Source organism: Lissotriton vulgaris, chromosome 1_1 (genome assembly GCF_964263255.1).
Source record: "Lissotriton vulgaris chromosome 1_1, aLisVul1.2, whole genome shotgun sequence".
NCBI classification, from domain to species: Eukaryota; Metazoa; Chordata; class Amphibia; order Caudata; family Salamandridae; genus Lissotriton; species Lissotriton vulgaris.
The window spans coordinates 1,048,569,390-1,048,587,242 of NC_141685.1; the positions used below are offsets into that span (position 1 = coordinate 1,048,569,390).

The 17,853-nt window shown below is 44.8% G+C and overlaps 1 protein-coding gene across 4 annotated transcripts in view; it reads left to right on the top strand.

Annotated features, from left to right (window-relative positions):
- Positions 1 to 17,853, top strand: part of RGL3 (ral guanine nucleotide dissociation stimulator like 3) — a 448,342-nt gene that overhangs the window by 380,323 nt on the left and 50,166 nt on the right. For all 4 annotated transcript variants that reach the window (XM_086962749.1, XM_086962747.1, XM_086962756.1 and 1 more), the window contains exon 14: positions 17,557 to 17,646. In XM_086962749.1, coding sequence (XP_086818875.1) covers positions 17,557 to 17,646 — 90 coding nt within the window. The remainder of the gene's footprint in view (positions 1 to 17,556; positions 17,647 to 17,853) is intronic.

Here is a 17,853-nt window from a genome sequence, read left to right on the forward strand (position 1 = left end):
TTTTAAACTAACTGGCTGGAAGGCTGCATGCTGGAGCTTACCCCCTCCTTCCTAGATGGGACCCACCAGCATAGACGCAACAAGTCCACCTCCAAGCTCCCACCCCCTCAACCCACTCCAGAAGTAAACATGGCGAGCAGACCTCGCCTCATGATGGATCTTTTCATCAGAGGCAGTCTGATCATGCTTAATCCCTGTAAATTGTTACAAATTGTCGGTTCCTTTGCTTTCACTTTTAGGAGCTGCGCTTTCACACTGTGTGCACACAGTTAACAATAGACTGTCAGTTAATATTACAGCAGCCTGGCAAGCTAGTGGTCTAAGGTGACAGGTGAAATAGGGGGTTCCCTAGGAAAGGGGGGCCAGCACACCCAATCCATGGGTTGGGGGGAAGGCTTTGTAACATATGAGTTTCTTGCCTTCCCTCCTGTGTGCTGATTTTCCCCTCACATACCCCTGTGCGCTCTCCATGTTGTTCTTCAACCTATTTTTCAACTGATGCTGAACAGCATCGCTAACAAGCGTTTGAAAAGAGAATTGTTGGCTAAAACTATTGAAAGTGGAGACCTACTGATTTAGTCAATGCTTATTTACTGACTTTACCAATGCTTGTTTCCTGAAGTAATTTGTTTCCAACTGAGGTCTCTTGTTTCAAATTTGGTTCCACAGAGAATGCTTGTTTGAGCCTACACACGCTATACGCTAATTTGACATGACTAAAAGATTGCGCTGGGCTTTTTCAGAACTCTAGCCGACTCTGCTAGTAGTCACGTTGCACTTATGCAGTAGCATTATGTACCGATCACAGTTTTACTACTGGAGGAAAAAGCCTGAGGAGTGTCGCATAGGAAACCAGGGACAGGACATCACACTAGAAAGCTGAAGAGAAACCAGCTCCAAGAAGCAAAACTGATCCAAAAAAAGTAGGGACAAAGGAAAAACAAGCAAGGACAGTGCTGTTGTGGTGCTGAGTGATGATGTGGTTGGGCTGAGTGATGTGGTGGTGTCCCAGAGTGATGTGGTGGTGTCCCAGAGTGATTTGGTGGTGTCCCGGAGTGATGTGGTGGTGTCCCCGAGCGATGTGGTGGTGTCCCAGAGCGATGTGGTGGTGTCCCCGAGCGATGTGGTGGTGTCCCCGAGCGAAGTGGTGGTGTCCCGAGCGATGTGGTGGTGTCCCCGAGAGATGTGGCGGTGTCCCCGAGAGATTGGTGGTGTCCCCGAGAGATGTGGTGGTGTCCCCGAGTGATGTTGTGGTGTTCCCGAGTGATGTGGTGGTGTTCCCGAGTGATGTGGTGGTGTGTGATGTGGTGGTGTTCCCGAGTGATGTGGTGGTGTTCCCGAGTGATGTGGCGGTGTTCCCGAGTGATGTGGAGGTGTTCCCAAGTGTTGGAGGGTGGAGTTGGAGGGTGGAGGGTGGAGTTGGACTAGGAGGGTGGACTTGGAGTTGGAGAGTGGAGTTGGAGGGTGGAGTTGGAGGGTGGAGTTGGAGTTGGAGGGTGGAGTTGGAGTTGGAGGGTGGAGTTGAAGGGTGGAGTTGAAGGGTGGAGTTGGAGGGTGGAGTTGAAGGGTGGAGTTGAAGGGTGGAGTTGGAGGGTGGAGTTGGAGGGTGGAGTTGGAGGGTGGAGTTGGAGGGTGGACTTGGAGGGTGGACTTGGAGTTGGAGGGTGGAGTTGGAGGGTGGAGTTGGAGGGTGGAGTTGGAGGGTGGACTTAGAGTTGGAGGGTGGACTTAGAGTTGGAGGGTGGAGTTGGAGGGTGGAGTTGGAGGGTGGAATTGGAGGGTGGAGTTGGGGGGTGGAGTTGGGGGGTGGAGTTGGAGGGTGGAGTTGGAGGGTGGAGTTGGAGGGTGGAGTTGGAGGGTGGAGTTGGAGGGTGGAATTGGAGGGAGAGCAAGGAGTAACAGAAAGAGCGTGGGTGCGAGAGCAAGAAAGAGACATAGAGAGGGGTAGGAGGAGAAAAAAAATAACACACGAGTGGTGCGCACGTAGAAAGGGGAAAAAATTGAGTTAAGAACACCTGGCGACTGCTTATATTTTTCCATATTCAGCATTAAAAGGGAAAGTAGGTTAGCGAGAGGGATGTTACGGGGAGAGTGAGGGAGAGCGCGAGAATGAGCGAGAACTACAGGGGAGGAATGGAGATAAAGAGAGCAAGGAGTAACAGAAAGAGCGTGGGTGCGAGAGCAAGAAAGAAACGAGAGGAGCTTTTAGTGAGGGGCAAAAGGCCCACTGGTGAGCTTAGCTAATGCATGGCGAGTGTAGGGCTAAAAGAACAAGATAGCGGGGAGTGCATTCCTTTGAAGTCTGATGGGGGCGGGGGAGTTGCAGCCTTTGATGTCTGATGGGGGGAGCAAATGGTGAGGCACATGCACTGGCCATAATCCGCATTCCAAAGCCCTCTGGCATCAAAGGAAGGGTGGGAGGGAACGAGCATATGGGGTGTGAGCGATAACGAAAGTAAGAGGGGGAGCAGGAAGTGAGGCCGAGCGCGCGCTGGCGAAAGCAGTCCAGATGGCAGGTTCGCGCTTGAATGCCTCACATGCACTGGCCACAATCCGCATTCCAAAGCCCTCTTGTTAGGCTTTCCTGAAGCCCCTACATAATTTCTCGCAGAAGCAATGTGCAAGCGTATTGGCTACAGCTAGACCTAAACAGGGGTGTAGACCTTATGGAAAAAAGGCTCCAACTGTATTTGCATGCAGTTTCTTCTGATTCCCAGTCTCATAAATTCTGGCAACAAGAAGTGGGAAATAGAACTGAAACTTTACTGCAAGTAAGACATCTTGGATTGGTAAAATCAAAGATCTTTTGAAAATGGAAATTTGAGAAAAGTTAGGAACTGTGCTCATCTATAATTCGAAGGCCCTCATTCCTCTTAATCTTCCCTGTTGTAGTCAAAGACTATCCAGGAGGATGTGCAAGCTTCCGAAAGGAGAAGCCCTGCCTGCACTTCCAAAGCCACTGCTAACACACAAAGAGGCAATACGTCACAGACAAAGGCTGCCATCCAGCAGGATAAGGTGATACCATTGACAAGCCTCCCATGAGACTGGCCTCTGTCTAGAGAAGTGCTCTGCCTGCTCAAGATGGCATGAGAATTGCTGCACTTATTGCCTGTTAGAAAGACCGGTTCGCAAGGCCCTCGGAGACAAAAGCATCCCTTATTTGAGGATCTTGAATTATAAAGATTAAAATACACCCAAGTGTACAAAATGAGGAAATGTCAAGTCCGCTGTGGAGTTCGCTAACGTTATAAAAACACTTGGCCTGTGACTTCGTGCATTTTATATAGCCATAGAATTTTGGTGGGTTGCAATATCCTGACTAAGCATAGTTTGAGGTTTTTTATTTGGTATATAATCAGTGGGAAAACATTGTAATCCTATAAGTTGAGTACATTATTTTCTTATTAAACGCGTTTTTGGATGTCAGAATGTCAGAACCAAAAATGGCATCAATATTCACCTGTAATAACTTATTACAAACTAGTAGCCATGTTCTGGAAGGCGTAGCCCCGCTTTTGGCTTCTGGTTGCTGTAGACACCCACTACATCAAGACATAGATTTCACTAACATGCCATTTGTTGTAATATGTTTGCTTACGCCTACTGATTATATTAAAAAACACACCACCCACCTTGGGACTTTAACATATTAGTTTATTGCTTTATAAAGGTACTTGGACTGTGGTTCTATGGTCATGAAATGCCTCAGTGAATTGAAATATCCGCATAATTTACAGTTGGGGCACATATTCCCTTATAAAGTTGTTCCATATTAAAACAATAGTTGTGCCTTCAACTCGCCCCAGTGAGTTATGGCAGCTGCTGCGGAGATCTGTGTTACCCTGCAGGCCAGTGGTTCCAATCTTGGAGAGGACAGCTAAGTGTTTGAGGCCCTACTGCTAGGTTTCTCTGTGTAACCTGCAGATCACTAGTTCAAATCCTAGTAAAATGGCTCATTAGGTTACGAGGCTGATAATTGCTGATGATCCGCTGAGCAAAGGTTTGAATTCTGCTATGACAGGTCAGTGGTTTGATCATATGCTGCAGAGATCTGTGCTCATTTAGGAAACAGGCAGGAACCCATTTAGGGCACGTCTTTGGGTTAATGCATCTCCTGCATCAATCTGTATTTACTGTAAAGGTCGCTGATTTAAATCCTAGCTGGTTTAAATCAGCATCTTCTCCTTTTCATCAGTAATTTAATGGGGTTCCCCAAATAAATCAAAGAACCTGGGTATCAATTAATATAAAACAACAGTGGTCCTCGATATATATTCAAGCATCAATAAATGTATTACTCATTATTCATATATTAAGGAAATTAATCCACAACAGAAGACAGAAAATATCAATATTTTCAAAGCCAGTAATACATATCAGTATGTTGTACCCAACACAAATCAATTTAAAGAAACAACCAATCTTTTTGGTCAATAATTGTATTTCAAATTTATTTACAACATTCATAAAAAACAATTAGATAATAGGGAAGAAAGGGCTGCAAGAATGCAGTGAAAAACGGTGCTCAAGTGAATTAAAGAGAAAAAGAGAGCTTGAGAAGCAAGGTTCAAATTTTTATATACAATCCTTCTAGTTGGACAAATTACAGGGGCCTACCCACACAATTTTATATACAATGATGGTTTAAACAGGGAAGGGAGGGAACATCAGAGATATGGTATAGGCCTCAAAACATGGGGGTAAAAACCGTCGACGTTTCGACCCTGGCGCAATACGGGGAGTTTAATGCCTCTGCTGCGGATCTTCTTCAGGACTGGATGGGGAGGGGGGAATGTGGAACGTTACTCTAGGGAAGACGCCGGCTTTCCCGTGGCCCTTCGATTTGATTGCGGCTCCATAATTTATATTAGAGCATCTACACCTTAAAAGGACGCTGGGGGCATATAAAACAGTACAGCTTCCTTCTGACATCGCTCCTGTCGTGCATAATAATTTGGAGTACTAGTCGAATTCGTTTTTCAATTCCAAATGGAATACACATCTTGACCAAATTAATGGATTAACCTTGCACACTCCACTGACGGGTTGCCCTCATTCATTTAGTGTTGGGGCGCGACCTGCTTGTCACCAGTTTTGGTCCCTCCTGTTGTCCCACATCCCCCCCTCCCCATCCAGTCCTGAAGAAGACCCGCAGCAGAGGCATTAAACTCCCCTTATTGCGCCAGGGTCGAAACGTCCACGGTTTTTACCTCCATGTTTTGAGGCCTATACCATATCTCTGATGTTCCCTTTCTTCCCTGTTTAAACCATCATTGTATATAAAATTGTGTGGGTAGGCCCCTGTAATTTGTCCAACTAGAAGGATTGTATATACAAATTTGAACCTTGCTTCTCTTTTTTTAAAGATTTTTATTAAAGTCATTTGCAGTCTTTGAAAACAAATACAAAAGGAAAGATATAATTTGTCACAACTATGCATTTACATTCTTAATAGAGTAACATAAATAGGTATATAATTACTCAAAAAACTGTCCCCAGATCTTTTCAAACTTTTTTAGCCCCCCAACTCTATATGAATACAATTGTTTGCATTTCCTAACCCTTTTCATTTTGTCATGCCATTCCCCAACCACTGGAACTTGTGATGTCCGCCAGTTCTGCAGTAAAAGTGATCTAGCAACAGCCATTGCGATATAGACAAATTTTGCCAACTATTCGGAAAGTTTGCAATCAGGATCAAAACCAAACAGTAATAGTTTAACGTTACAAGCAATTGGAATTGGGTAATAAATTCGAAGGAAATCAACTATTGCATCCCAAAAAGGCTTAATTTTTGGACAGTATGATATAATATGAGACCAGTTGGCTGGATCACATTGAAAACATCTAAAACAATTTGCAGACGTATTATCATACATTTTGGCAATAATAGCAGGAGTGCAATACAAAAGACATTTGCTGAAGAATAACATTCTACGCCAGTTGGCGCCACGTAATGAACCGAAATTAAACTTATTCATAGTTTTCCATGTCTCGATAGATAAAACTAAATTTTCCTGAATATGCCATTTACGTATTGCTTTCGAGCACAACTCCTCCTCCCGACTCTGTGTCAAATAATTTTTCCAATCCCCTGTTTTTTTTATTAAAGCGTTTATAAAAAGATCTTCAAACAACGGTGACGAGATACTAATATGACTTAGATCTAGTAGAGTCAAAGTTTTAAAGATCTCGATATACGACCTAATTAGCAAAATGTTATTCGGAATCAGACGTTGCATAGCGTCAACAGTTAGCCAGGACCCATTGTCCACAAAATCAGCTAACGTTCTAAACCCGGCACGCTCCCAGTTCATTGTAATTGCCAATTCGATTTTGATCTTAAGAAAAGAAAAAACACCAAATAGGGGAGTTGATAAATTAAAAAAAGGGAGGGAATATCTTTTACGCATGGCATTGCGACGAATTTTGGTGATTTAGGTACAAGGAGGGGAGATGGTATCTGAATTTCAGAGCATATTAACCAGAAAAAAAAATTACAAATACATTTGCTCCTGAAGATACATTTTTAAATCGATCTAAATAGTATGCAAAATATGCATGATAGTATTCTTTTAAGTTTGGTAGTGAAAGGCCGCCATATTCAGTTCTTTCATATAAAGTGCGTATATCGATACGAGGAGTTTTTTTTCCAGACAAAAGCAGAAAACATAGATTCGACTCTAGAGAAAAAAGAACCAGGCAGAAAAATTGGAATAGTGGAAAATAAGAAATTGAAGAGGGGAAGTATTGACATTTTAATCAGTGCTATCCTACCAAGAAGTGATAACGGTAGTGGATCCCACCGTGCAAACATTGATCAAATCTTTTGAATTAACGGGACAAAATTAAGTGTGTATAAGTCCTGAATTGTAGGAGAAAAAAAATTCCCAAATATCTTTTGGGTTTTGAGTTAATGCAACCATAAAAATCCAGATGTAGAACAGGGTGTGCACCCCCACACACCAAGGTTTCTGTTTTTTTTTATTAATTCGGTAGCCCCCTACAGCCTCAAATTCTTCAAAAATCTTAATAGTCTGTGTTTGTGATCGAAGATCCGGCTTAATTTATAACATAATGTCATCCGCGTATAATTTGATCTTAGGCATAGAAATGACCGGGGGAACAATCTGTATGCAATTCCTAATTGCTACAGCAAGTGGTTCGATAAAATAAGCAAAAAGAACAGGAGACAGGGGACACCCTTGTCTTGTTCCCCGCAGAACTGAAATTGAACCCGCTACCAGTTTATTGATAATTATATTAGCTGTAGCACCAGTGTACAAATTCTGTATTTAAATGATAATTTGTTGTGGAATCCCGAAATGTTTCAAAATAATAAAAAGTGTATCCCAAACCACCAAATCAAAAGCTTTTTCTGCATCTAATAATAAAACCAAAGCCTGTAATCCCCGTGATTCAAACAAATCTAATGCCTCTATTAAAAATGGGTATTTGTAAATAACTGTCTGCCCATAATGAACCTGTTTTGATCAGGATGGATTAAATCTGCTGAAATAGTATTAAAACGAAGTGACAATAATTTGGTGGCAATTTTATAATCCGAATTTAAGAGTGTAATTGGCCTGTATGAATTAGGGTCTTTAGAATCTTTCCCTTTTTAAAAAAAACGAACTACCGTCCCATCATAAAAAGATGCGGGAACTTGCCTGCCTTCGAGCATAGAATTTAATAGTAACATAAACCGGTCGCCGAATGAGCTAAAGAAAACTTTAAAAAACTCCGCAGGAAAGCCATCGGGGCCACAGGCCTTACCCAATGGAAGGTCCTTTGTAATCGAATCGACTTCTGCCCTAGAGAATGGACGTCGCATATTTAGTTGGTCATCTAAAGATAGGCATGGAAGTACATGTCTCCCCAAAAAATTAGACAACTTTTGATGGTCAATGGAATGCTGTGCACTGTAAATATTATGGTAGTGGGAGAGCATTATTGAGCTTATTTCAGCCTGATTAGATGTCTCAATATGTGTGACTGTATTTTTCAAAGAATGTATCATATTTGGGGCAGCTTGTGCTTTGACCAGCCAGGCTAGAAATTTTCCCATGAAGTTACTATCTTCGTAAATTTTTTGAGATTGTTTACGAAAGACCTCTTCACTCTGTAAATAGTAATAGACATTCAGTTCACGCTTTGCTTCGTTAAGTTGCTCCTGGACATTGCAAGTTGGGTTAAGATGTCGTTATGTTATTAAATCGTGAATTTTTTGAGAAAGAGAATTCCTGATAATTTTTATGGCAAGCCACTCAGCTGCATCTTTACTTATAATTATACCACGAATAAAGGCCTTCAGAGAATCCCAGATGATATGTATAGGAGCTGAGCCTAAATTTCGAGTTATAAAATCAGAAATCTCTGATTTGAGTACCGTCACTCAATTTATATCTTGTAAGTAAGCTTTATTGAAAATCCAGCGTTTAGGTATTATAGTATTATTGTTACCCAAAACAAAATTAATAACCAGCATTGCATGATCTGAAAAACCATTATGAAAAATTTTCTGTGAAGAAAACTTCAGCTGTTTAGATGCCAAAAAGAAATCAATTCAGGAGGATGTTTTAAACCTACCCGACCAACAGGTAAAATCACTTTTCTGTGGATTTTTCACTCGCCATGGAGCACATAAATCGAATGTTGTCATATTATTTAGCATAGTCCGAAGGGTTTTAGGTTTAGACTGTCTTTTAGAGGATGAAGTGGAATCTAACTTAGGGTTCATAAGTATATTAAAATCGCCACCTATGACAATATCCCCACCTAGCAATAACAAGTACTGAAACATTGTATCATAAATCTGGGAGTTATCCTCTATAGGGGCGTAAAAGCTAACAAAGGTAATAGGTCTTTGTTGATTTTTGAGATGGCATGAAACCCAACACCAGCGACCTAGGCCATCCTGATCCGTCTGAGTAATTTCAACTTCCAGATTTTTATTAAAAAAAAGGGCCACACCTCGTTGTGAATTAATAGCGCATAAAAAGCCCCGGAACAAAGCCCATGTTTTAAACATTGAAAAAATCCTCCTTTTTAGTAGTAGAAAGATGGGTTTCCTGTAACATTATGACAGCCGGATTCTCAGTCCGAAGCCATGATTCTATGGCACACATTTTTTCCTGTTATTAAGACCATTCACATTGAACAAAATTAATTTCAATCCCCCATTAGCAGACATAATAGAATTTGTTTACTTGTATTAATCAAATATTGCGACATCAAAAATAACACAGTGCCTGTGAGAAACCTTTTCGCCCAACACCATCAGACTGCAATTTTTTTTGATATTTCCCTCTTTTTTGACCCCACCCACTAATCCCCCCCCAAACTTCACCCGTGACCATCCTCCTACTACTCTCGCAACGCCTGCCACTGGGTCTTAACCCCTACCATAGAGGTGTCTTGGAATGACACCCCATAACCTCCCAAACCCTCCCCCTCCCAGTCCTCCGCCCCCACCATATCCATGTCCATTATATAACTGTTGTCCGGAAAAATAAGAGAAAAAGAAAGAGAAATAACACAAAAGTAACCACACATCTAACCAGGCGACATTTTGCTAAGCAAATCATTAGCCTCATCGACATCTGTCAACAGGTAGAATTTGCCTTTAATCAGCACCTTTAGTTTTAACTGCTGCGCTATGGAGGCTTGCGCCCCCTTAGCTTTGAACAGGTGCAAGATTTTCACGAACTCATTTCTGCGCCGGGCAGCGGCAGCAGACATGTCGGAGAAAATCCGACATTTTGTAGTGGCATTTGCTGCAAATTGACCCTGTTTAATGGCCCTCAACAGGATTGTTTCTTTAATACGAATATCTGCAAAATTTAACAGAATAGTACGGGGAAGAGAGGAATTTGGGAATGGCTGAGCAGGCACCCGATGAGCTCGGGTGATTGTCAAATCTCTTTTAAATTCCGTGCTTCTCAAGCTCTCTTTTTCTCTTTAATTCACTTGAACACCGCTTTTCACTGCATTCTTGCAGCCCTTTCTTCCCTATTATCTAATTGTTTTTTATGAATGTTGTAAATAAATTTGAAATACAATTATTGACCAAAAAGATTGGTTGTTTCTTTAAATTGATTTGTGTTGGGTACAACATACTGATATGTATTACTGGCTTTGAAAATATTGATATTTTCTGTCTTCTGTTGTGGATTAATTTCCTTAATATATGAATAATGAGTAATACATTTATTGATGCTTGAAGATATATCGAGGACCACTGTTGTTTTATATTAATCTTCTCCTTTTCAAACAGGCAAAAGGAGTAATGCCCTTGAGTTAATTAATAACAGCACATGTATCGTAATTAGAGAACGATAATTCCATCAGCTAAATATATGCTCAGTACTGTTTTTGTCTTACCGTGGTGACAGAGCAGTCTGTGGTCCTTACAGCTCTGTTCTCAATACATCTTTGTCAAACACCTGAAAGGAAATGAATTGCAAATTCAGTGGGCTGTATGTCATCAGTTCCTTACTCATTATTCACACTAGTAATAATTTACTGACTACTTTGTGTTACTAGGGGTAATAGATTGCAATATGGAACAGAAACCGTGTCAGCCAATGACTAACAATATGATTGGAAATCCACAGTTGCAAAATGTACTCAGAATTAAGAGACAACAAGCATTTGTAATGCAATAGGTCTCGCATTTTCGAGAGTTTAAGCTATTGCCATTGTAAATGACAATGACTTTTATTTATCTGTTTTGCGAATTAACACATAAATAAAAGGCATTAAGTCATTTACAATGCCAATAGCTTAAAGTCTTGTAAATGCAAGCCCTATTCAAAGAAGCGGCCGCCATTGTCCCAGACTCGGAAAGTGAAAGTACGCAAGGCGCGCTGAATGTTGCAGGAAAGCATTTCGTGCCTGCAGCAGGAGACACTCATTAAAGAAAATTGTGCTTACAGACTAAAAACAAGCATTTACAATGCAATGGTTTTGCCTTTGTTAAAGTTAGAGCTATTGGCATTGCTCTTGACACTCTGAATCTCCACTCTGCACTCTGAAGCTCCACTCTGCACTCTGAATCTCCACTCTGCACTCTGAAGCTCCACTCTGCACTCTGAAGCTCCACTCTGAATCTCCACTCTGAAGCTCCACTCTGCACTCTGAAGCTCCACTCTGCACTCTGAAGCTCCAGTCTGCAGCTCCACTCTGAAGCTCCACTCTGAAGCTCCACTCTGAAGCTCCACTCTGAAGCTCCACTCTGCACTCTGAAGCTCCACTCTGCACTCTGAAGCTCCACTCTGCACTCTGAAGCTCCACTCTGAATCTGGACTCTGAAGCTCCACTCTGCACTCTGAAGCTCCACTCTGAATCTCCACTCTGAAGCTCCACTCTGCACTCTGAAGCTCCACTCTGAAGCTCCACTCTGAATCTCCACTCTGAAGCTCCACTCTGCACTCTGAAGCTCCACTCTGCACTCTGAAGCTCCACTCTGCACTCTGAAGCTCCACTCTGCACTCTGAAGCTCCACTCTGAAGCTCCACTCTGCACTCTGAATCTGCACTCTGAAGCTCCACTCTCCACTCTGAATCTGCACTCTGAATCTGCACTCTGAAGCTCCACTCTGAAGCTCCACTCTGAAGCTCCACTCTGAAGCTCCACTCTGAAGCTCCACTCTGAAGCTCCACTCTGCACTCTGAATCTGCACTCTGAATCTCCACTCTGCACTCTGAAGCTCCACTCTGCACTCTGAAGCTCCACTCTGCACTCTGAAGCTCCACTCTGAATCTCCACTCTGAATCTCCACTCTGCACTCTGAATCTCCACTCTGCACTCTGAAGCTCCACTCTGCACTCTGAAGCTCCACTCTGAATCTCCACTCTGCACTCTGAAGCTCCACTCTGAATCTGCACTCTGAATCTCCACTCTGCACTCTGAATCTCCACTCTGAATCTGCACTCTGAAGCTCCACTCTGCACTCTGAAGCTCCACTCTGAATCTGCACTCTGAAGCTCCACTCTGCACTCTGAAGCTCCACTCTGAATCTGCACTCTGAAGCTCCACTCTGCACTCTGAAGCTCCACTCTGAATCTGCACTCTGAAGCTCCACTCTGCACTCTGAAGCTCCACTCTGCACTCTGAAGCTCCACTCTGAATCTGCACTCTGAAGCTCCACTCTGCACTCTGAAGCTCCACTCTGAATCTGCACTCTGAAGCTCCACTCTGAATCTGCACTCTGAATCTGCACTCTGAATCTCCACTCTACACTCTGAAGCTCCACTCTGCACTCTGAAGCTCCACTCTGCACTCTGAAGCTCCACTCTGCACTCTGAAGCTCCACTCTGAATCTCCACTCTGAAGCTCCACTCTGCACTCTGAATCTCCACTCTGCACTCTGAAGCTCCACTCTGCACTCTGAAGCTCCACTCTGCACTCTGAAGCTCCACTCTGCACTCTGAAGCTCCACTCTGCACTCTGAAGCTCCACTCTGAAGCTCCACTCTGAAGCTCCACTCTGAAGCTCCACTCTGAAGCTCCACTCTGCACTCTGAAGCTCCACTCTGAATCTGCACTCTGATGCTCCACTCTGAATCTGCACTGTGATGCTCCACTCTGAATCTGCACTCTGATGCTCCACTCTGCACTCTGAATCTGCACTCTGAATCTGCACTCTGAAGCTCCACTCTGAATCTGCAGCTCCACTCTGAATCTGAAGCTCCACTCTGAATCTGAAGCTCCACTCTGAATCTGAAGCTCCACTCTGAATCTGAAGCTCCACTCTGAAGCTCCACTCTGAAGCTCCACTCTGAAGCTCCACTCTGAATCTGCACTCTGAAGCTCCACTCTGAATCTGCAGCTCCACTCTGCACTCTGAAGCTCCACTCTGCACTCTGAAGCTCCACTCTGCACTCTGAATCTGCACTCTGAATCTGCACTCTGAAGCTCCACTCTGAAGCTCCACTCTGAAGCTCGACTCTGAAGCTCCACTCTGAAGCTCCACTCTGCACTCTGAATCTGCACTCTGAAGCTCCACTCTGCACTCTGAATCTGCACTCTGAAGCTCCACTCTGAAGCTCCCCTCTGAAGCTCCCCTCTGAAGCTCCCCTCTGAAGCTCCCCTCTGAAGCTCCACTCTGAAGCTCCACTCTGCACTCTGAAGCTCCCCTCTGAAGCTCCACTCTGCACTCTGAAGCTCCCCTCTGAAGCTCCACTCTGAAGCTCCACTCTGCACTCTGAATCTGCACTCTGAAGCTCCACTCTGAAGCTCCACTCTGCACTCTGAATCTGCACTCTGAAGCTCCCCTCTGCACTCTGAAGCTCCCCTCTGAAGCTCCCCTCTGCACTCTGAAGCTCCCCTCTGAAGCTCCACTCTGCACTCTGAAGCTCCACTCTGAAGCTCCACTCTGCACTCTGAAGCTCCACTCTGAAGCTCCACTCTGCACTCTGAAGCTCCACTCTGAAGCTCCACTCTGCACTCTGAAGCTCCACTCTGAAGCTCCACTCTGCACTCTGAAGCTCCACTCTGAAGCTCCACTCTGCACTCTGAAGCTCCACTCTGAAGCTCCACTCTGAAGCTCCACTCTGCACTCTGAAGCTCCACTCTGCACTCTGAAGCTCCACTCTGAAGCTCCACTCTGCACTCTGAAGCTCCACTCTGAAGCTCCACTCTGAAGCTCCACTCTGAAGCTCCACTCTGAAGCTCCACTCCGAAGCTCCCCTCTGCACTCTGAAGCTCCACTCTGCACTCTGAAGCTCCACTCTGAAGCTCCACTCTGCACTCTGAAGCTCCACTCTGAAGCTCCACTCTGCACTCTGAAGCTCCACTCTGCACTCTGAAGCTCCACTCTGAAGCTCCACTCTGAAGCTCCACTCTGAAGCTCCACTCTGCATTCTGAAGCTCCACTCTGAAGCTCCACTCTGCACTCTGAAGCTCCACTCTGAAGCTCCACTCTGCACTCTGAAGCTCCACTCTGCACTCTGAAGCTCCACTCTGCACTCTGAAGCTCCACTCTGAAGCTCCACTCTGCACTCTGAAGCTCCACTCTGCACTCTGAAGCTCCACTCTGAAGCTCCACTCTGCACTCTGAAGCTCCACTCTGCACTCTGAAGCTCCACTCTGAAGCTCCACTCTGCACTCTGAAGCTCCACTCTGCACTCTGAAGCTCCACTCTGAAGCTCCACTCTGCACTCTGAAGCTCCACTCTGAAGCTCCACTCTGAAGCTCCACTCTCAATCTGCACTCTACACTCTCAATCTGCACTCTACACTCTCAATCTGCACTCTACACTCTCAATCTGCACTCTACACTCTCAATCTGCACTCTACACTCTCAATCTGCACTCTCAATCTGCACTCTCAATCTGCACTCTCAATCATGCTCATCAGAAAAGTATTTTTCTTCTTATTTTTATGTAAAACCATCTGAAGTATTAGTGAGTAAGGGGGGTTCATATTTTTCTCCGGTAGATTATTTCTTAGGGAGCGTGATTGTGGTTCAAGCCAATTTTAATTTGATAAATGAGCCATAGCAAGAGCAGTAAATTACCATTTAGGGGACCCAATGTTTTTACTTTCATGGGCCGTGAATGGAGAGTAATTGAAAGTTAACCGGTTGGTCAAATATTCCTTTTAATAAACGCACGAGCAGCCGGTCCAGGGCTGTCTTCTCTGTCTAAATGGGCGACAGCGTCTTGTTTGCATATGCCTCTGGCTATAAATCATCATTGTGCGGCCATAATTAGATATTCTACACGTTTAATGCAAGGAACATACGCCCATTCAGTGTGTCAAACATCAGAGCCTGCCACATGCTCCGAGGCCCCTGCGACTGTGGAGGGACGAGAGAGCAAGTGCGGTCTCTCCCAAGAACTTGTGCCCTGCACCCAGCATGGCACAATTAGGGCCATTCACCGATTGGTCACAGTTTATTAGCAGCCTATAAACTTCTCCTCTGCTCCCGGGGACTTGTTAGGGGTCTGTCACCTGCGACTGCCAGAACATCAGCTCCCCCCCTCGCCCCCCGCCCCTTTCACGGCCTCCTTTGTGATTTGTTCACAGCGCGTGACTTTGCTGGCAGATCACACACAACCCGAGTTAAGCGCATAACAATGTGTCTCGCGGTCCAATCGGAAGTGGTTGGCATTTAATGTGTTTTTTTTTGCCTGGTAGAAAGAATCATGATGAGGAAGCAAGACAAGGAAGACCTGTTTTTCGGACATCCCAGTATTCAGCCAGTGGAAAGTTGGGATGGCCTCCTAAAAAACGTTGGGCCTTTATTTATTTTAAAAATGAAGCTGTGGTCCCCAAACCCCTTGCATTCTTTCGCCGTTCCCCTCAAATAATACACAGCCCTTTTATCTTCACACATGGCCACATCTGTCTTAACTGTTCACGAGGAGCAGTTTAAATGCAAACGTAGATATTTTTGGTTTTGTTATTTTACTCGCAAAAACAGAGCTGCAGGAAAGCATAGAAAACACCACCAGCGAAACAATTGAAATGACCTTTAGAGGTTGTCGCGCAGAAGTGATGACAGGCCGGGGAGCATGGAGACAGGACAACTCCCGACGCCATCGCGGTGCTCTCCGGAGCTTGTGTCGCACTGGCCATGATCCAAAGATGAGGCAGGGGCGTGTGCTTCACTACTCTTCGTCATTGTTCTGCTATCTCCATCGTGAAGTGCGTGTGCATTAACACGACGAGCGACGGCACGCTTACCTCAGTCAGGCTGTCTCCGAGTATGAAGGGTGTGGGCGGGCGGGAAACAGGGCTCTTTCATCGCGGCCTAATCAATAAAGCATTTCCCTCCTTCTCCCTGTGCGGCATTGTTAAAATCTCCAGAGGCATGTTTTCCCCACCAAGGGCTATCAAATTATTGATAATGTTTTTTGTTTGCCTTTTCACGAAGAGCGGGAGGGGGGTCGGGAACGGCCACACACGAGGTAAACGGAGGAGGGGGGGGCGGAAAGGCACGAAGAGCGGGAGGGGGGTCGGGAACGGCCACACACTGACAGCGGGAGGGTGAGGGGCGGGAACAGACACACACACACGGACAAAGCAACAAACTAAAAAACAAAGCACTCACCTGGACATCTGGCAGATCTCTTGCTTCCTGCTCTCCACTCCTCCTCCCGATGACGTGGTGGAGGCTCGGCCGGCTGGGCCAATCCCAGCGCGGCCCTGGCTGGAGGCGGACGGCTGCTTCCTTCAGCTGGCCGGCCGGCCTGAGGAGAGGGAGGGAGACGGGCTGCCACGGAGCGGGAGGGAGGGGCTATCGAGCGTCTTTTGTGCAATGTCCCGAGCAGGAAGGCAGAGGCAGGTGCCGGCAATGCCGGACCAGAATCGGGGGCGTTCCCGGCGTCGCGTGATGTCGGCAAAAGCCAAAGAATGTCGGGAACGCCCCCGTGTCTGGTCCGGCATTGACGGACAGGCCCCTCGTCCAATGGCTAGGCTCCATTTATGGAGCCAGCCAATGAATGACGAGGGCCGACCCAAACCCACACACACAACTCAAGAGGTTTTTTGGCACATGCGCAAAGCGCATGGCCAGTCAAAACCTAAAAAGACGTACAGTGTAACAACCAAAGTAACAGGGCCAGTCCTAATGGGAGGTTAGAAATGAAGACAAGGCAGTACTAATGAGGGACTAACAAGCCTATTAACGAATCAGAAGCCAGCATTTACGAAGGGCAATGACACAAGCCAATGACAAATATGGGCGGAGAGTGGGCGGGGCTTCTAGTCCATACTCCAATACAGCATTCTGCAGAGCAGCACATGCGCTGCCCAGGCGCGACCTAAAACGCGCTCCAAAGGAGTTCTTGTTAATGGTGTTCTTTAAAAGGGATCAAATTAGTAAATTGTATAGTATTCAAATTTTTTAAGGCATGTTATTCCCGCCTATAATCTGTGACAAGGAAAGCAACAAGAAGTTACTTCCATGTAAAACTGGTTTTGAAGCTTGCTTTCTCCTGTAGACTTAACTTTACAGACTTCTCTAGTTTGGTGGGCTGATCCGTAATTGTAACCGAAAAAGCTAAACAATTACTGCTGGTATCAGCCGTTGGAGTGTCACCAAAAGTGTTGAAATTGTATGTTGAAATAATGTAATGTGTTTGAAAGACACAGTAAACATTCACAGAAATGGACCGAAGTTTCACTTTTTTCCAAGGCGAATGCAATTCAGTTCAATTGATTCTTAGCAGTCTGTTCTTTCCATGGTTTCTATTTGAACTAGTGACTCCAGTTCATTTCACCTTGACACCAAAAATTGTTCAAGAAGCTCATTAGTACACATAAGGTATATGGGTACATCATAAGTTGTGGATAAACAGGTGTGTCATTTGTCTTCCACTGATTGGAAGATATGAGCCATTACAACAATTCCACAAAAATATTTCTGTGTCACTTGTTTGCTCAGAGGAATGCTGCATATGTCCTGTAGAACACCCATTTTTATATATTGCCCATATTACCCATAACATTAATTATATCAGATGCAGAGACTTTATTTGAAGATTATATTTTCTAAACATGCCATATAATCTTCCCCAGATAACGTTACTTCTCTCTATTTACAGTTACAGGGTTTCCCGGACCATCGAACCACCTGCAGACTCCTGCCCCAACTCACCTAGGATACGTAGGCGGTTAACCAAACGCTTCAGCTCGTGAGTATCTATGGAAGTGTGGGAATGCCTCCATTTGTATGTATGAGACAGTTTTCAAATGGCAGTGTGCACACGTGGTAGGCTTAGACCGTGTGTTTCCGTGTGAGTGTGATAATGGAAATGTCAGTCTGTTTATACGTAAGCATGTGCACATGCCCATTTCCTCATTTTGAGTTTTTAGAAATGTCTAAGGCCTTTATTTTGATG